The sequence below is a fragment of the Talpa occidentalis genome, unplaced genomic scaffold (genome assembly GCF_014898055.3).
Source record: "Talpa occidentalis isolate TD23 unplaced genomic scaffold, MPIMG_talOcc4v2.1 talOcc4.8, whole genome shotgun sequence".
NCBI lineage: Eukaryota > Metazoa > Chordata > Mammalia > Eulipotyphla > Talpidae > Talpa > Talpa occidentalis.
This window is the reverse complement of record NW_023605194.1, coordinates 45,974,566-45,992,384: the sequence shown is the minus strand read 5'-3', so window position 1 is coordinate 45,992,384 and position 17,819 is coordinate 45,974,566. Positions and strand designations below refer to the sequence as shown.

At 38.0% G+C, this 17,819-nt stretch overlaps 1 protein-coding gene across 2 annotated transcripts in view; it reads right to left on the bottom strand.

Annotated features, from left to right (window-relative positions):
- Positions 1 to 17,819, bottom strand: part of DNA2 (DNA replication helicase/nuclease 2) — a 30,161-nt gene that overhangs the window by 7,015 nt on the left and 5,327 nt on the right. For both annotated transcript variants that reach the window (XM_037496365.2, XM_037496367.2), the window contains exons 5-16: positions 16,356 to 16,487; positions 13,399 to 13,615; positions 11,541 to 11,658; positions 10,844 to 11,009; positions 8,416 to 8,610; positions 7,682 to 7,912; positions 6,211 to 6,327; positions 6,019 to 6,128; positions 5,341 to 5,450; positions 4,531 to 4,755; positions 204 to 397; positions 22 to 111 (exon numbers count right to left, since the gene is read on the bottom strand). In XM_037496365.2, the coding sequence (XP_037352262.1) occupies positions 22 to 111; positions 204 to 397; positions 4,531 to 4,755; positions 5,341 to 5,450; positions 6,019 to 6,128; positions 6,211 to 6,327; positions 7,682 to 7,912; positions 8,416 to 8,610; positions 10,844 to 11,009; positions 11,541 to 11,658; positions 13,399 to 13,615; positions 16,356 to 16,487 (1,905 nt within the window). The remainder of the gene's footprint in view (positions 1 to 21; positions 112 to 203; positions 398 to 4,530; positions 4,756 to 5,340; positions 5,451 to 6,018; positions 6,129 to 6,210; positions 6,328 to 7,681; positions 7,913 to 8,415; positions 8,611 to 10,843; positions 11,010 to 11,540; positions 11,659 to 13,398; positions 13,616 to 16,355; positions 16,488 to 17,819) is intronic.

The following is a 17,819-nucleotide window of genomic DNA, read 5'->3' as shown; positions in this document are numbered from 1 at the left end:
AGTTGACATGATTACAAATACCTGTTCATTCTGTACTGCACAGTTAACTCAACAACTGCATTCTTATTCTGCTCCAGTCTCTTGAACAGGCTTTCACTCATGCCAAGAGCTCTGTCAACAAATTAAACCCAGGCTTATAAATATACACAGTATCTCTTATTAAAAATATTCCAGTTTAAATAAATACTTCAATGTGCCATTACCTTGCTTCATGGTTTAGCACCAGGGGAGGAAGCTGCTGATGATCCCCCACCAACACGAACCTCCGTGAAAAAAAAAGTGGCCCTAGGCAAACTGGTTGGCTAATTTGAGATGCTTCATCCACAATACAAAAATCAAAACTTCTACGGGAAAATATTGGATGGTTTATTCCCATACATGTTGTTGCAACAATAAGCTAAAAACAAAGAAGAAAACAGATGTTACTTAACATGTCAAAGAAATAGAACTTGTTTTTCCCATTTTTTTAAAGATCAAAAGTTTTTAATCCCAACAGCAAAAATTCACCAATATTACTTTCATTTAAAAATATAGAATGCAAATTTTCTTTAAAAATTCTTTTAATATGAATTTTAAAAAATCAAGTAAATCCTCCATTATATTTAATTTGGATATTTCCAAATGGAAACATTCAAGAGGCAATAACTTAATACATTATTATTTTTTTTAAGTCAACCAGGCTTCAGTTCTAAAATGATAGGATACTTTTCTTTACTCCTCCTACAAAGTCTAACCAAAAACAATGGACATTATATATATAACAAACAAGGACTCTGAAAGATGCAGAGAAGGTATACCAACTAGGGACCTTGGAACTCGAGAACAATACAGAAGTTATTTCCCTAGTTTTGTTCCTGCCTTGTATAACCCAGATTTGGAGCAGAAGAAGCTGACAACCCATGAATGCCAATTGATGCAGAATGAGAAGAGCTTCCACAAAAGCCTCTCTCTCTTAGCCAAAGGAACAGGAAAGGGAAAACTTAGAAGATTTTTTTTTTTTAAGATTCATTCATTTATACATGTAAGTACTAGGGTACAGACCAACGGTGTGGGGGGTAAGAGGATTCACCAGAGACAGAGTGGGGAACAGAACAGGCAGACTGACTGAAGTACATGGCAGAGGGGAGCAGCAGGCGAGTCAGGAGAGGTCTGCTGGACCATGTGGGTCTCCTCCCTGGCCAGGGATCAAACTTGTGCTGCAGTGGCTGCAGGTTGCTTCATAGTATTGTGTCTTAACCCCTTGTGCCACCAGGGAGGCCCTTAGTTGAAGATTTTTATACAATAACCACTATAGCCAAAAACCACAGAAAAAACTGTGGTCCCACTCCCACCAATGCCAGCAAAGGCAGGGTGGGAACCTATACTTCTACCCCACCTTTCACTGAAGAGGCTATAGAGATGACAAACAAGCATATGAAAACATCCACAATCAGGGAAACGCAAATTAAAAGCACAATGAGATATCATTCATACCTATCAGAACATCTAAAATGAAAAACAGTGATTTTTGCTGACAAAAATCACACATTCATTAGCTACTTCGGAAAATTAGTTTGGTAGATTGAAAAACAAAACAAAAAAAAAAGGATATAACTAACAAACGACTCAAAAGTCATATTTCTGAATATTTATTCTAGAAAAATGAATCCTATACATGAGATGTCTATGGCAGCATGACTTATGTTAGCCAAAAACTGAATTTCATCAAAATGCAGAATTTTGTTGTTCTCCAGATGTTTTCAACAAGTGCATAGTTAAACAAACCATGATACATCCATACTGAAAAACAATCCTCACCAATAAAAAAGGAACAAACTATTGACGCATGCAACCATCTGGGTAAATCTCCAGAGAATTAGGCTAAATGAGAAATATCAACCCCAGATGTGAGTCCATTTACATAACATTCTTGAAGTAGCACAATTATAGAAATGGAGAACAGATTAGTGATTACCAGGGGTTAAGGAAGGAGTAAGGCAGGAGAGAAGGAATGTACTTATAAAAGTGCAACATCAGTGATACGTTTGGTAATGAACTATTCTGTACCTAGACTGCATGAACGTCAACGATCCATCAGATTTTATTAAAGTTTTATCTAGGTCATTTCTTAAAAATGCATATAAATCTACATATAAAAAATAAAGTTTAGGGGCCTCCCGGTTGGCGCAGCGGTTGAGCACTGGGTTGCGAGGCTGCCCGCAGCCTCTGCAGCACTGGTTCGATCCCCGGCTGCTCCCCAGCCACTGGAGGAGGGTCCCACATGGCGCGCAGACCTCTCCTGCCGCCCGCTGCTCCCCTCAGCAGTGTGCTTCGGTCCTTCTGCCTGCTCTGCTCCCCGCTCTGGCTCTGGTGAGTTCTCTCGCCCTCCTGCGCTTCTGACTGTACCCAGTAATTGTATAAATAAATGAATACAAATAAATAAATAAATAAATCTTTTAAAAAAAAAAAAAATAAATAAAGTTTAATTAAAAGATATTAATCAGGGCCTCCCCGGTGGCGCAGCGGTTGAGCGCTGGGTTGCGAAGCTGCCCGCGGCCTCTGCGGCGCCGGTTCGATCCCCGGCTGCTCCCCGGCCACCGGAGGAGGGTCCCACATGGCGTGCAGACTTCTCCTGCCGCCCGCTGCTCCCCTCAGCAGTGTACTTCGGTCCTTCTGCCTGCTCTGCTCCCCGCTCTGGCTCTGGTGAATTCTCTCACCCTCCCGCGCTTCTGACTGTACCCAGTGCATGTATAAACAAAAACAAACAAACCAGCAAACAAATAAATAAAGCATGCCTCTATAAAAAAAAAAAAAAAAAAAAAAAAAGATATTAATCACACATACAACTTAAACACTTCAAAAGTTTTTAGTAATGGGCATAGATATTACACAAAAGCATATTAGTTATTAGACAAAAGAGTTGAAGGAATAGTGTATTAAATTTATTTTAAATGATTTTGTAAAAGATAAAAATATCGCTTTAAGATTTCCCGGTAAATATAGACATTAAGTTATTAAAAAAAAAAATAAGATCTATGTCTAAGTCCAGAAATGCTTATCACAAAGCTGTTCAAGTACCATTGCTTCTAATACAAACTCACTAAAATATCCTGATTATTAGCCATTTTCAAGGTATGCTATTGCAATACTAAAGAGGAAAAATTTTCCTCTACTCTTCAGTGTTCTTCAACTGGTCTAATAATTAAATTGACATAAGACAGATTAATAAGAGAAAACAAGTTTAAATGTATAAATTCAGGAATGCCACATACAGGAGCTATTCAGACAGAAAGGTAAAATGAGGTATACACGGCACCCTCAACTAAGGAATGGGATAGAGGTCTGGGGCTTCAAAGGGGTATTTCATAGGGTGACAAAAAGAGCAGATGTTTGGTAATTAGATGTTTGACCTACCATATAGGTAGGTCATTAAAAGTTTTTTCTAGTAATAGTACACTTTATGCATTGGGGTACCATTTAATAAGGTTAAAAACTAAGCCCCCACTCCTGGCCCAGCAGGCAGGTTTGGGCTTGAATAGATAAGGGAATTGATAAGGTTACCTTGGGGACAAGGCCATAAAACCACCACTACCAGAAAAACCAGCTCAACTCCAGGAGTGCAGAAGCAGAGGCCAGAACAAGTTTTAGTGTCAAAGGCCAGCACCCAAGACTAGATATCCCAGCACATAAGTGGTGCAAACTGGTGCCCCAAGTTAGAAAGCCCATGAAAACAGAGTATAAAAGACAGCTTCAAATCCTCCTCCACGCCAATCACCACTGCCTTGCCGCTGCTTCTCTTGGTAGTGTATTTCAATAAATCTGCCTTTTCTGTCCTCCACTTTCTCTGCTGAATTCTTTCACTACCACGCCTCCGACCCCAGCCTAATACTTCTCCCCACACTACAGGCAAGGCACCCTTATCTAAATTCTCCTAGATAGGTAAGGGTTTTGGAAAACTTTCTCTTGAGACGAGTGTCTCCATTGGCTTTGGCACAAAATAATCCACATGCCAAAGTGCTACAAGTAGGGAAGACCCATTTTGAGCCCTTCAATAATACAAAATACAATTTGGTCTTCTCCCTGGAAACAAAAAACAAAGTTCCTAAGACTCCTGGAATTTTCTAGGCCATAGGGGTAAAAAGAGCACCTTTTATTATTCCTAATAAGCATCTTTCAACCAAACCTGAATTTATGCTAATGAATGACACCGGAAGAATGGGGGTTGGCTACCAGAAGAACCAAGCTTGTGACTAGGATTGGGATATAGAAGCCTACCTACATCTCCACTTCTGGACAGGGAAGCGATTAAGTCAATCACTAACAGTCAATGATTTAACCAGTCAGGCCTGAATAATAAATAAGAAACCTCATTTGAGATCAGAGGCAAATAGTAAATTAAAAATAAACTGCTCCTATATAGGGTTTATATAAATGAATCACATGCAAATTTGGCCAATATGACTCAATCTCCCAAAATGTTTCCCCCCTTGTTCTGGTTACAGAAATTACTCTCAGTATTATTATACAATATTATACAATAATTATACTTACTTGAGTATTGTAGAGTTCTTCTAGATGAGCTAAGGATTTAATGGAATTTGATCTACACATTTCCTCTTCTGTAAATTTCTGGATACCTGGATGAACCTTCTGCATCTGACCCAAGCGCAAAAATCCTATTTTAAACTTGGCTAACTTCAAAAGAATATTGTCGACAGCAGAGTGCGTATAGCTGGTCAACAAAACACTGAAACCACAGGCATAGAGAATTCTCACCTAATAATAGGAGAAAGGAAAACAGTACTACTTTTAATTCTAGATAATTTCCAACATGATTATATTTTCACAGGGAATTAGAAAACTTAACAGTCAGCCTACCTAAAAGACTAGCAAAGTAGCTTTTCAAAAAATATCATAGATGAAAATTTATGAAAACTACATGACGTTAACAGATATGGTATATTTCATGTTAATAAATGATAATAAAATATAACAGATATCAGTACTTAATAGTGCCTGGTGCACAGTATCAATCAATAAATAAGTTGCTGCCATCATTATGATTAATCCAAGACTGCTTACAAATTTACTGACTATAAGTTACCACATTTTAAAGGGAAAGAAAAATACATGATTATACCCAGGCCACTAATGGAAAGAGATCTTAGAACAATTCTAAATGCAAGAAATTTACATGATTTCCACTATTTGTGAGTCAGCTTCTCTATTTTTAGCCTCCTAGAAAGCTAATTTGAAATAAAGACATTTTACTTAAAAGTCAGCCCCTTTTGATATTAAGCATCACATCCTCTGAACTGAAGACACAAGATTTCATTTCCAAGCAAAAAATAATAACCTTACGAGAGTACATATTGTAGTTGTCTTTCCTGTTCCAGGCATACCCACGATGAGTGTGTAGTCCTTTGAAAGAAGTACCTTTTTCATTGCTTGCCTCTGAGGTTTATTCAAACCTACATTTATATTTAAAAAATAACATGAAAAAATGTTAAATTTCAATGAGCAAATTAATTATTTTGTAAGAAAAGCAGCCTCTATTTAAATCTGTTTTTCAAGACATCTTTTCAAAACCAGAAAATGTCAAGGTGGGCCTCCCTGGTGGCGCAGAGGATTGAGTGCCATGCTGTGAAGCTGTCTGCAGCCTCTGCAGCGCAGGTTCGATTCCCCGCCAGCCAGGGAGAAACCCACATGGCATGGCAGACCTCTCTTGCTTTGCCCACTGCTCCCCTCAGCAGTGTCTTCGGTCCTTCTGCCTGTTATGCTCCCTGCTCTGTCTCTGGTGAATTCTCTCACCCTCCCGCGCCTCTGGCCTGTACCCCAGTTCTTGTATAAATGAATAAATCTTTAAAAAAAAAAAAAGTCAAGGTGACATTAAAGGATATATATAAACTACTTCCAGAGAGGCTTAGTCTAAACATTGTAACTGCAAGTTTAATAAATTTTTAAAGCACTAGATTATAATTTAGATTAAGTTATTAATAGGAGCAACCAGTAGAAGTAGACATGTTAATTACAGCACACCTTTCAGAATGCAGGCAACTGTATCCTTTGCATCATGTGGAAGGACAGAACTGAGGTAGGAAATAAATTGAGGTTCACGTAAGTCGACAATTAAGTCTCGAAGTTTTTGACTAGAAAGAAAAACAAATGCTTTTAGTAATAATGTTCCGTAGGAAAGTAGAGTAAAATTCAGATTCAGTCATTGTTACAAACCTGGTGTAAGTATTTTCCATTAACTTGGAAAGATTTCCTAGTGGAGTACTTATATCACAGTTTTTTTCTTCCTGGTCCAATCTGAACAAAGTTGATTCTGGGAGTACTGACACATTCCTAAAATAGTAATTCAGATGTATGTTTTCATTTAAATCAATTGTTTTGTGCAAGAAATATACTGCTGTCTGCCAAGAGAAAATGGGCCAGAATATTCTCACTGTAAGTCAAAGACAGCATGGGGCCAGATAGATGGGAAGTGGGAGAAAGAGAGGACATAAGGCATCAAGGTCAAGTTAAGTGGCAACCAGGCTCTTAAAACACTTGTTGACAATTCGCTTGACCTCACCATCTAACCTAGGTCACAGTCCCCCAAAGAATCCCGAGCACAGAACTCTTCTCTCATCCTCTTTTTTAATTTATTTATTTATACATGCATATAAGAACTGGTGTGTTGAACAGAGGTGCAGGGGGTGAGATTATTCACCAGTGAAAGTGGGGAGCAGAACAGGCAGATCTACTGAAATACACTGCTGAGGGGAGTAGCAGGTGAGACATGAGAGGTCTGCTGCTGGGTTGCTCCCTGGCCAGCTGCTACAGTGGCTGAGGATAACTTGATAGCGCTGTGTCTTTAACCCCTTGCAATATCTGTGTACAAATATTCATAGAACACTAGTCAAACACCTAAAAAATGGAAACAACTCAAGGGTCCGTCAGCTAGTGTAATAGACGAACAAAACGTGCTCTAGCCACATAATGGGTATTATTCAGTTGTATAAAGAAATGAGGTGCTGTGCTCAATACTGAAATGTGGATGAATCTTGTAAACATCATGTTGAATGAAAGAAGTCAGAAACAAAACGTAACATATGGTATATTTGAAATATATGACATATCCAGAATAGATAAATCCATAGACAGAAAGCAGATTAGTATTCCCAGAGGTTGGAGGGAAAAGGGAATGAAGATTTAAAGGGTACATCCTTTCAGGGTGATGAAAATGTCTTGGAATCAGACAGAAGCGATAGTTGCACAACAGCGGGAGGATACTAAGTGCCACTGACCTGTACACAGCAAAATCGTTAATGGTTAATTTTATGGTATGTGAATTTCAGCTCAACTTTAAAAAAAAAAAAATCAAGTACTGACTGATAGCTGCTACCACATGAATATGAACCTCAAAAATGGTATGCCCACTGAAAGAAGCTGGTTACAAAAGACCCACATGTGATTCCATCTATGTAAAATGTTCAGAGAACAGGCAAATCTATAAGAGAGAAAACAAACCGGTTGTTTGCTTATGGGAGTGACTGCAAAGGGGTACAGGGCTTCTTTATGGGGTACTGGGGTACGCCTGCATAATTCTATGAATACAATAAAAAATTGGAATGATATACTTTAAATGGATAATTGTATGGTATGAGAAATAGATATTAATAAAGCTGTTACACCCCAAAAAATAACATTTAATTACCTGTCCAATAAACAGGTTACTGTTGTCATATTAATCTCAGTCACATATCCCCTAGACAAAGCAAAGAGAGTCCTCTCTTCTCCACTCAAAATAATTCTGTCACCTGCCATTAGGTTTGTGATAGGCATGGCACCATTTTTACGTTGGAAATTGTGTAAATATTGTCCATCACAAACTGTCTTTGCGTGTCCTGTTAGAATCAGGTTTCCAATGCAGCTTCCACTTTTCTCCCTTTGAAAAAGAGAAAGCTTCCATTTACATCACATACATAAATACTATATTTGCCTTTTTCTACAAATTACTTGTTCACCTGACCCTTGGAAACTTTAATGCTAACATTGATTTTATCTATGCTGTCTACATTTTCCGCAATCTACACTGAAGTGTTGTAAATTCTAAGGAAGCATCTTCTGTATTGTTTTTTAAATAGTTTCTCACCAATAGAGCAATAGATAAGTGTTATAGAGCTACAGATAAGTGTTGCATCTACAGGCAGGGATCTTTGAACAAAGTGTGTATCAGCACTTTGATCCCCGAACCACGCCCCTGCATCCTGTGCTGATACACGTTAACATTATAGAAGACAAACTATAATAACCTGTTCCTGAACCTGATATGAAGAAATAGTAATATATTCCTTTAGTGTTTTCAAAAGGATTTAATTATTTTTTTAAAGATTTTATTTTATTTATACAAGAGCACTAAAATTTTATTATATTCAATAGACCACTTACATCTCTGAAGCTGGCATTAACCATATATTTTGGTGATTCTTTTTACTGTCTTTTGATTGTGACTCCAGTGTTAACATTAGACACCAAAGGTTGAAGTACTCTAGGTGTGTATGCTTTAGATGCTGGGTTTCTTCTTTCATTTTGGGCAGCACGTCAACAGGGACTGAACTGTCATCCATCTGTTGCTCAACTGCTCTAAATATAAAACTCCAAGTTAGTGATGTATACAAACACTTCACTGTTCACTATGAAAGGAGATTCCTAGGACAATCATCATAACTGTTTTTTTTACATTTTTTACTTTATTTTCTAATTGCCATAACTTAAAACCACCAGACACAATTTTCTTTAACATAATTTCAACATATTATAAGCAAAATGGTTTTTTACAAAACAAAATGAATAAGAAACTCAATATTGCATTATTTTGTCTTCAGTGACGATCCCCAAACAACAACTTAAGCTTGGCATACTCTAGTCTTCATTCCTACATGCAGTAAGTTTTGGCTTTTGAACTCCTGCATTTCTTAAAATCACAATATTTGTATACCTAGTTCTGTGGCATAAGAAAATCGACATAAAAACTTAGAAAAGCATTTCAAATACCAACTTTACTTATTATTTTTAGTTTTAATATAAAAAACAAACATACTGTAGGATATAAAATAAAATATATTTTATATAGAAACAAATATACATAAAACCTTGACAATAAAACATACAACTTCGAAAAAAATGTAATTGTGCTTTAAGCCCAGAGGTCCTATATTTGTAGACCTTTGCCATTAAGAGATCCTTGATATAAAACTTTTAGGAGTCCTAAATGTGTATTTTCAGGCTGAATTAGAGCTTTGCCTCTGATTTGATCTTGCTTTCTAGTCTATATTTAATGTTTTTGTGGCCTTCAAAACTTTCACTGGCCTCTAAAGGTATAAATGCATATGACTTCATAAGACCGCTAATAAACTTCCCATAAGCAGAAAAAAAAAACATATAAACAAGACAAATCCATCGGATCACAACAAACTGTCTTGAAGAACCAATTTCCCTGAATCTAACTACAAAAGGCCTGAATTAAAATAGCAACTAAGAAATGAAAGATTTATTTGAATATCACTTAAGAAAAGTTGTACAGGAGCCTCCCTGGTGGCACAAGGGATTAAGTCTCAGCACTATGAAACTATCAGCAGCCATTGCTGCAGGAGTTCATTTCCCAGCCATGGAACTAACCACCCTCCACCCCCTAGAGAGCTGACCCACATGGCGCAGCATATCTCTCCTGTTTCGCCTGCTGTTCCCCTCAGCAGTGTATTTCAGTCAATCTGCCTATCCTGCTCCCTATTTTGTCTCTGGTGAATCCTCTCACCCCCCTCACCTCTGGCCTACACCCAGCTCTTATATGCATAAATAAAATAAATCTAAAAAAGAAAAAAAAAAAGCCATACAATAAATCCTCACTTAACATTGTCAAAAGGCTCTTGTAAACTGTGTCTTTAAGCAAAATGACTTATAATTCAACATTATAAATATTGAGGACCTACTGCATTATGTTCAAAATTACTATATCTTTTTTTTTTTAAAGATTTATTTATTTATTTATACAAGCACTGGGTACAGTCATAAGTGCGGGAGGGTGAGAGAATTCACCATAGCCAGAGCAGGGAGCAGAACAGGCAGACTGACGAAGTACACTGCTGAGGGGAGCGTGGCAGGAGAGGTCTGCGCCATGTAGGACCCTTGCTGGAGGCCGGGGATCGAACCGGTGCTGCAGAGGCTGCGGGCAGCTTCGCAACCCAGCACTCAACTGCTGCACCACTGGGGAGGCACTATACCTTCCCTCCCTCCCTCCCTCCCTTCCTTCCATTTATTTATTTAAGCACTGGGTACAGTCAGAAGCACAGAAGGGTGAGAATTCACCAGAGACAGAGCAGGGAACAGAACAGGCAGACCGACAAAATACACTGCTGAAGGGAGCAGCAGGTGGCAAGAGAGGTCTGCGCGCCATGTGGGACTCTCACACGGCGGCCAGGGATCGAACCTGCGCTGCAGAGGCTGTGGGCAGCTTCGCAATCCAGCGCTCAACCACTGCACCACTGGGGAGACCCTACTGTATCTTTCTTAAATAGACTCCATTAAGTCATAAAATTATTTCATTTCCCCAGAAATTAGACACAGTATAATTAAAACATACACTTTTGGAAAAAGTTTTTCTATTAAACTTGTAAAAAATACTCTATTATTCCCCAAGGAAATAGGCTTGCTAGAAAATATGAACTGTGTTGTTATTGTTTGCAATTCCCTTCATTTCCAAAATATTATATGCAAAGAAAAATAACTAAAACAAAATCAGCAATGCCAGAGCAGTTAACAATGTTAAATCATATTGAGTACTTACTTGAACTAGTAATTTTTGGAAAACTGTGTTTACCTGCTATAAAGAGCACAGGTGCTCATTTGTGAACAATATTTACAAGTCTGCTGTTCCTTAATTACTTCTGGCAAAGGAGCAAGCTTTGTTTTCTTCATTCCAGTAGCCGATTTGCTAACACGGTGAACCAAAGAGAAAGCCATCTGGTTTCTTAGCTTTAATAATTCTAGAAGGCAAAAAAGGGATGGGTGTATTTATAAGAATTATGTAAAATTTATATTTTTTCCCATTATTTAAGTAAAAATCTTCAGGTTGGAAAATAAAAAAAAGGAAAACATTCATATTTTCTACTATACTTAAATAACTCCTGTTAACATTTTGGGATATTTCCTTCAACTATTTCTTCACTGGATAAATCTTTAAACATAATATCAGTTAATTTGGGGAAGTTAGTATTTTATTAGGTGAATGCTTAGGATAAATACAGCTATTTAGAACATCTCTAATATGTTTGGAAGTTTAAAATAAAGATTTCTAAAATAAAATTCACAAAGGTTAATCATTTCAATGGTAAATTATATTGGTAAAATTCTCTAAACAACATTCCACAACTAAAAATATACAGCTAGTGCTGTATTATACCAAGTATAATATTAGAGCAGTTGTCAGGTATAAATACGTATCACCAAACACTGAAATTCAAAACAAATAAACAAATAAAACCTAGAGAAGTAAAATTCAGAGAAAACATCTCAACCTCTTTTATCTAGATGGTTGGCAGGCACAGGGTACATCTGGCCAGTCTTGAGGTAGAGCAGTAGGCCAGCTTCTGGGTCCGGTCTTCTCTCTTGGCTTAGCAGTGTATATAGGACAAGCTGTGAAAACATTGTAAGTGCTATCAAATAAAACTTTAACTTTCTACATTTCCCTAAATGTTTTGCAACCACATGTTATTTCTTTTTTTTTTTTTTTTTTTAGATTTATTTATTTATTTATTTATTTATACAAGCACTGGGTACAGTCAGAAGTGCAGGAGGGTGAGAGGATTCACCAGAGCCAGAGCAGGGTGCAGAACAGGTAGAAGGACCGAAGTACACTGCTGAGGGGAACAGCAGGCGGCAGGAGAGGTCTGCGCGCCATGTGGGACCCTCGCTGGCAGCTGGGGATAGAACAGGTGCTGCAGAGGCTGCAGGCAGCTTCGAAGCCCAATGCTCAACCGCTGTGCCACCAGGGAAGGCACCAACATGTTATTTCAAAATCAAAAGGTCAATTATTTCCATTTTGAAAATAACATGAGTCAAACTAATAAAGGTAACACAATAAACTCAATGTCAAATACTTAATTTTACGGAAATTATTTATGCTTCTAAGTTTTACTCAGTAAATAATTAGAATTTTTCTTAGTTATTATTTAGGTTTCTAATAAATTAAAGAGGAAAACTAATTAAATGATGTAAGCTGACAGTCTTTAGACACTATTTTCCCTTTGTGAAGTAAGCAAATTAAACACTAAAATCATACTATTTGTCAAAGTTACCAAGAGAGTCACTGCCTATATTAGGTTTATGTCTATAAAACACTGTTAAAGGAAATAGAAGAAGTACAGAAGGCCTCTCTGGTGGCAATGGGGTTAAAGACATCACTATCAAGCAATTGGCAGCCTGTGCAGCAAGAGTTGCATCCCAAGCTGGCCAGGGAGCAACCCACATGGTACAGCAGACCTCTCCTGTCTCGCCCACTGCTCACCTCAGCAGTGTATTTCAGTAGATCTGCCTGTTCTGCTCCCCATTCTGTCTCTGGTGAATCCTCTCACCTCCACTCCCACACCTCTGGCTTACATCCCAGTTCTTATATGCATAAATAAATAAATCTTTAAAAAATATTTAGGAAAAAAAAAAAGAAACACAGAAATGGAAAGGATCGGGAGAATTAACATTGTTAAAATGGCCATCTTGGGCCTCCCTGGTGGCGCAAGGGGTTAAGCACCGCACTATGAAGCAATCCACAGCCTCTGCAGCATGAGTTCGAACCCAGCCAGCCAGGGAGCAACCTACATATTGCAGCGGGCCTCTCCTGTCTCGTCCGCTGCTCCCCTCAGCAGTGTATTTCGGTCAGTCTGCCTGTTCTATTCCCCACTCTGTCTCTGGTGGGTCCTCTCACCCCCCACATCTCTAGCCTGTACCCCAGCGCTTGTATGCATAAATAAATCTTTTTAAAAAAAAGGCCATCTTACCAAAAACAATGTGTGTCTATATAATATACATAAATAAATATAATATATATACTATATACATTCAATTTTCTTAAGATTTATACCTGGGGCCTTCCTGGTGGCACAAGGGGTTAAGTCTTAGCACCATGAAGCTATCAGCAGCCACTGCAGCCCGAGTTCAAACCCCAGTCAGGAGGTGACCCACATGGCGCAGCAGACCTCTCCTGACTCACCTGCTGCTCCCCTAAGCAGTGTATTTCAGTACATCTACCTGTTCTGTTCCCCACTCTGTCTCTGTGAATCCTCTCACCGCCCCACCCTCACCTTGGCCTATATCCCAGCTTTTGTATGCATAAATAAATAGAATAAATCTTTAAAAATAAAATAAAAAAAAGATTTATACCTGGCCACGGTGTTCAATAGAATTTGATTCTTTGCCAGTTTTAAGTTCCAGTGGCATTATCTTATATTTCATTTTACCTCCACGATGTATTTTCACACCAACTGTAACATCTATTTTGCCCTTTAATCCAAACCTAGGGGACCAAATGCTCTCTTCAATATCCAGTGAATTTAGTACTTCAATATTACATGTTGAATTCTCATTACCATCACTTGGCCTATGAAGAAACAAAAAAAACACTTAATTTTAGAACGCTTAGTTCACTTCTCATTTGCTGGCACACAGACAATGTGGGGATGGGAGAGTCTATAAAACTTTATCATAATGATTCTCAAAGTGTGTCCCTGGACCAGTAACAACAGCATTACATGGAAACTTGTTACCAATGTGAATTCTCAGGTCCCAACCTGACCTATTCCATCAGAAATTCTACAAATGAGACCCAGGGATTTGTTTAACAAATTATGCAAGTGATTCTGATGCACGTTCAAGTTTTAGAGCCACTGACATATAGGCTTTATTCAGTTTAAATTTTCTTAATATTTATCATCATGTCCTACTACAATCTCCCTACCGCAGGTCTTTATTTTCTCAGGTTTTAATTACTGTATAATTTCATTATTTGGAATGCTAGCCTCATAATATCAATCTGAGTATTCTGATATACAATTATTACACAGATTAATAATTAGTGGCTGGCATGTGTTACAATCTAGGTAGCAAGGGATGCATCCCTCCTTGTAACACCATGTTAAAGTGGGTAAGAATGATCTGTCTTTCCCCATTATTTACACAGTATGGGGCTTGATCATCGAACACTTCACCTCCAAGCACCAGGTGACAGTCTCATGAAGTCATGTGCCACTCCCACATGTCTTCATTATTTTGTTTACTTAATCACTGAATGAATCCATCTCTGCTGCTATATTTAAAAATAAGTACCCAACATTGTTTTTTACATTGTTCTGATTTTAACATCTTACCTGTTAAATAAGTCAAGAGTAAAAGGAGGGAAGGTGAAAGGAAAACATAAATGTTGAGCAAATTTAAAGAGCCAAAAATGACTTTTAAAGCCTCTCTTAAAAGGCTTTAAAATTTATCTGAAATTTACTCATTTTCAAAGCAGTAGTTATTTTGCAGAGTTAGGTAATAGCTACCTTTACTAATCCTATTTTAGACTGTAAGTTGTATAAAATAGTAAATCTATGGAAATCTTACATGAAAAGAATATATTTTCTAGTAACAACATTTCGTATCATATGAAAATCAAGATTTAAAAACTATAAACATTCTGGCTGTTAGGGTACATGACTAATTTCATTTTATTTAGACTGGCAACTATTTCTTAACAAATTAAAACGTTTTGGGCCTCCCCAGTGGCGCAACGGTTGAGTGCTGGGTTGCGAAGCTGCCCGCAGCTTCTGCAGCACCAGTTTGATCCCCGGCTGCTCCCCGGCCACCGGAGGAGGGTCCCACATGGCGCACAGACCTCTCCGGCCACCCACTGCTCCCCTCAGCAGTGTACTTCGGTCCTTCTGCCTGCTCTGCTCCCGGCTCTGGCTCTGGTGAATTCTCTCACCCTCCCGCGCTTCTGACTGTACCCAGTGCTTGTATAAATATAAATAAATAAATAAATAAATAAATAAATAAATAAATAAATAATAGTAAAAAAAAATTAAAATGTTTTCTGAGTAAAAGAAAGCTACCTTCAGCGATTTTAGCTGTTTCAGGATGCTCCAAATAAAACTATGTATACTTCTATAGTCTCTAATGATGATAATAGAGGAATTCAAGGAAGCTACAACTTTTCTGAAATTTCAAAAATATTAATTTTTCTCTTACCAAATGTTATCTGATCATAATATGTATTCAAATATACTTATATGAAATAAAGCAAACATTTATAAAATGTCACATGTGCACTTAATAGAAGTAATAAATTTAATAGTGCTACTAAATTTCACTCCCCTACAAAAAGTAATGTGAGTTTTAGAGATTTACAGAACAAATAACAGTATTTCAATATAAGAACTATGATTTTAATCAGCATAATACTATAAAAATCATCTGAATTATCTAATGGAGAACATAGTGTAATGAGAAATAAAATATACATTTACTACTTATAGGTGAGAAAGACCATTTCTTTAAATGGCTTTTAAAAGTCTCATTCTGGGGCCTCCCTGGTGGCACAAGGAATTAAGGTACAGCACTATGAAGCTATCCGCAGCCACTGCAGCACAGTTCAATCCCCGGCCAGGGAGCCATCCACATGGCACAGCAGACTTCTCCTGTCTCACCTGCTGCTCCCCTCATCAGTATATTTCAGTCAATCTGCCAGTTCTGTTCCCCACTCTGTCTTTGGTGAATCCTCCCAAACCCCACACCTCTGGCCTGACCTGTACCCCAGTTCTTGTATGCATAAATAAATAAATCTTAAAAAAAAAAAAAAAGGTCTCATTCTCTGCTCCAAAGCTAATTTTTAAAAGAAGATTAGCTATAAGCTGCTGGGAAAACTATTCACACCAAAGTACAAAGGAATGCTTCCTTCACAGACAGACACAAATAAAATACCATCAGAAGTAATGGAAATAAATAAGTGTATACAGAGATATCAAGGTGATAACACTGGACTGGGAATCAAGAGATTCCTGGTGACTCCCTGGTGTTGCAAGTAGTTAAGTCTCAGCACTATGAAGCTAACCACAGCCACTGCAACACGAGTTCAATCCCCAGAAAGGAAGCTGACCCACATGGGGACCTCTCCTGTCTCGCCCTCAGCAGTGTTTCAATGAATCCACCTGCTCTGCTGCCTACTCTGTTTCTGGTGAACCCTCTCACACACCCCTCCCCACCACCTCGTACCTCTGGCCTATGCCCTGGCTATTATATTCATAAATAAATAAAATGAATCTTAAAAAAAAATGAACACCATATAAACAAAATGGATCTCTTACAGAGAGAGCTGCATCGGAGGGGAGTCAGCTGAACTATACTCATGCATGAAATCTCCAGCCCATTTAGAGAATGAAGGAAGATACTCCTCTACTTCTTGTTGTATTTCATCTGGATTCAGTTTTAAGCGGTACCTGCCAAAGTAAGAGATAATAAATGTGAAAGCATTAAGTAAGGATAAAACATCCAAATAAGCAAACCATTAACTAGTTAACAAACAAAAGGTGACATATACTATACATACAGTGGAATATTATTCAGAAACTAGGTTATAAAAGCATCATGGTTTCCTACGTGCTCTTTCATGGGCCATTCAAGGTGAAGAAAGCAGGTACTGGATTGCGATGACCCACTGGGCAGTCCAATGGCTCGTTTTTGTGTCTAGAAATTGAGGCCAGGAACCGAGACCTCGTGACTTCAATTAAACAGTCATGAGTGCATCTTCTTGGAAGCTGAATCTCCCCCACAGCCAAGCCTTCAGCATGAAGTCCCAAATGGATACCCAGAGCCAGAACCACCCCTCAAAGCCTATTCCAAATTCCGGATCTCTTGGAAACTGAGATAATAGGTGTTTGTCATTTTAAGTAACAAAATTTTAATATGATCTGTTTAAAGGCAAGAGATAATACAATACACAACAGATAAGGTACCACCATATTCTCATTTGAGTACGACAGAAAAAGTAAGAACTTTAAATGCAAAGTGGCAAGTAATGTGTTAAGTAGAATTCTTAAAGCAAAACCTTATTATATCTACTCAAGTTTTAAATGCTAAACTGTGTGGTATGAGCAGATGACAACTTCTCTGTGCTTTAGTTTCTTCATTTACAACAGGTTGCAATGAGATTATATAAGATGTACAAAAGCAATTAACACAGTGCCTGGCATATGCAGGGGTCTAAAATATTTTTAGGACAATGGATCACATGTGATCAGGAAATTAGTTGAATGGAATTTTGGAGCACATATTCCCCCATATAAACAGTAAAATACAGAATTACATTTTGGAAAAGTTGTTTATGTCCAGTAGTATGGAAATCAGAATGACCACTAATAAAATCATGTTTGAAAAAAGATGGACTGCAACAGGAGTCAAGAAAGAAACAGCAGAGCACATCAATCCTTGTAGATGACCAAGGATAATGCCAATGATTAGAAATTAGTTCATGTACATTAACTACATTGTCACAGTATCTGCAAAATAGGTGTTAGTCCCTTTTTCAGAATCTTTAAGTAACTTGTTCAGTCATAAAACTGGCAAAGTTAGGGCCTTCCTGGTGGCGCAGGGGTTAAAGTCTCAGCATTATGAAGCTATCAGCAGCCACTACAGCACAAGTTGAATCCCCTGTCTCGCCCACTGCTCCCCTCAGCAGTGTATTTCAGTTGGTCTGCCTGTTCTGCTCCCCCATTCTGTCTCTGGTGAATCCTCTCACCACCCTCTACTAATTCACTAATTTATATTAAATA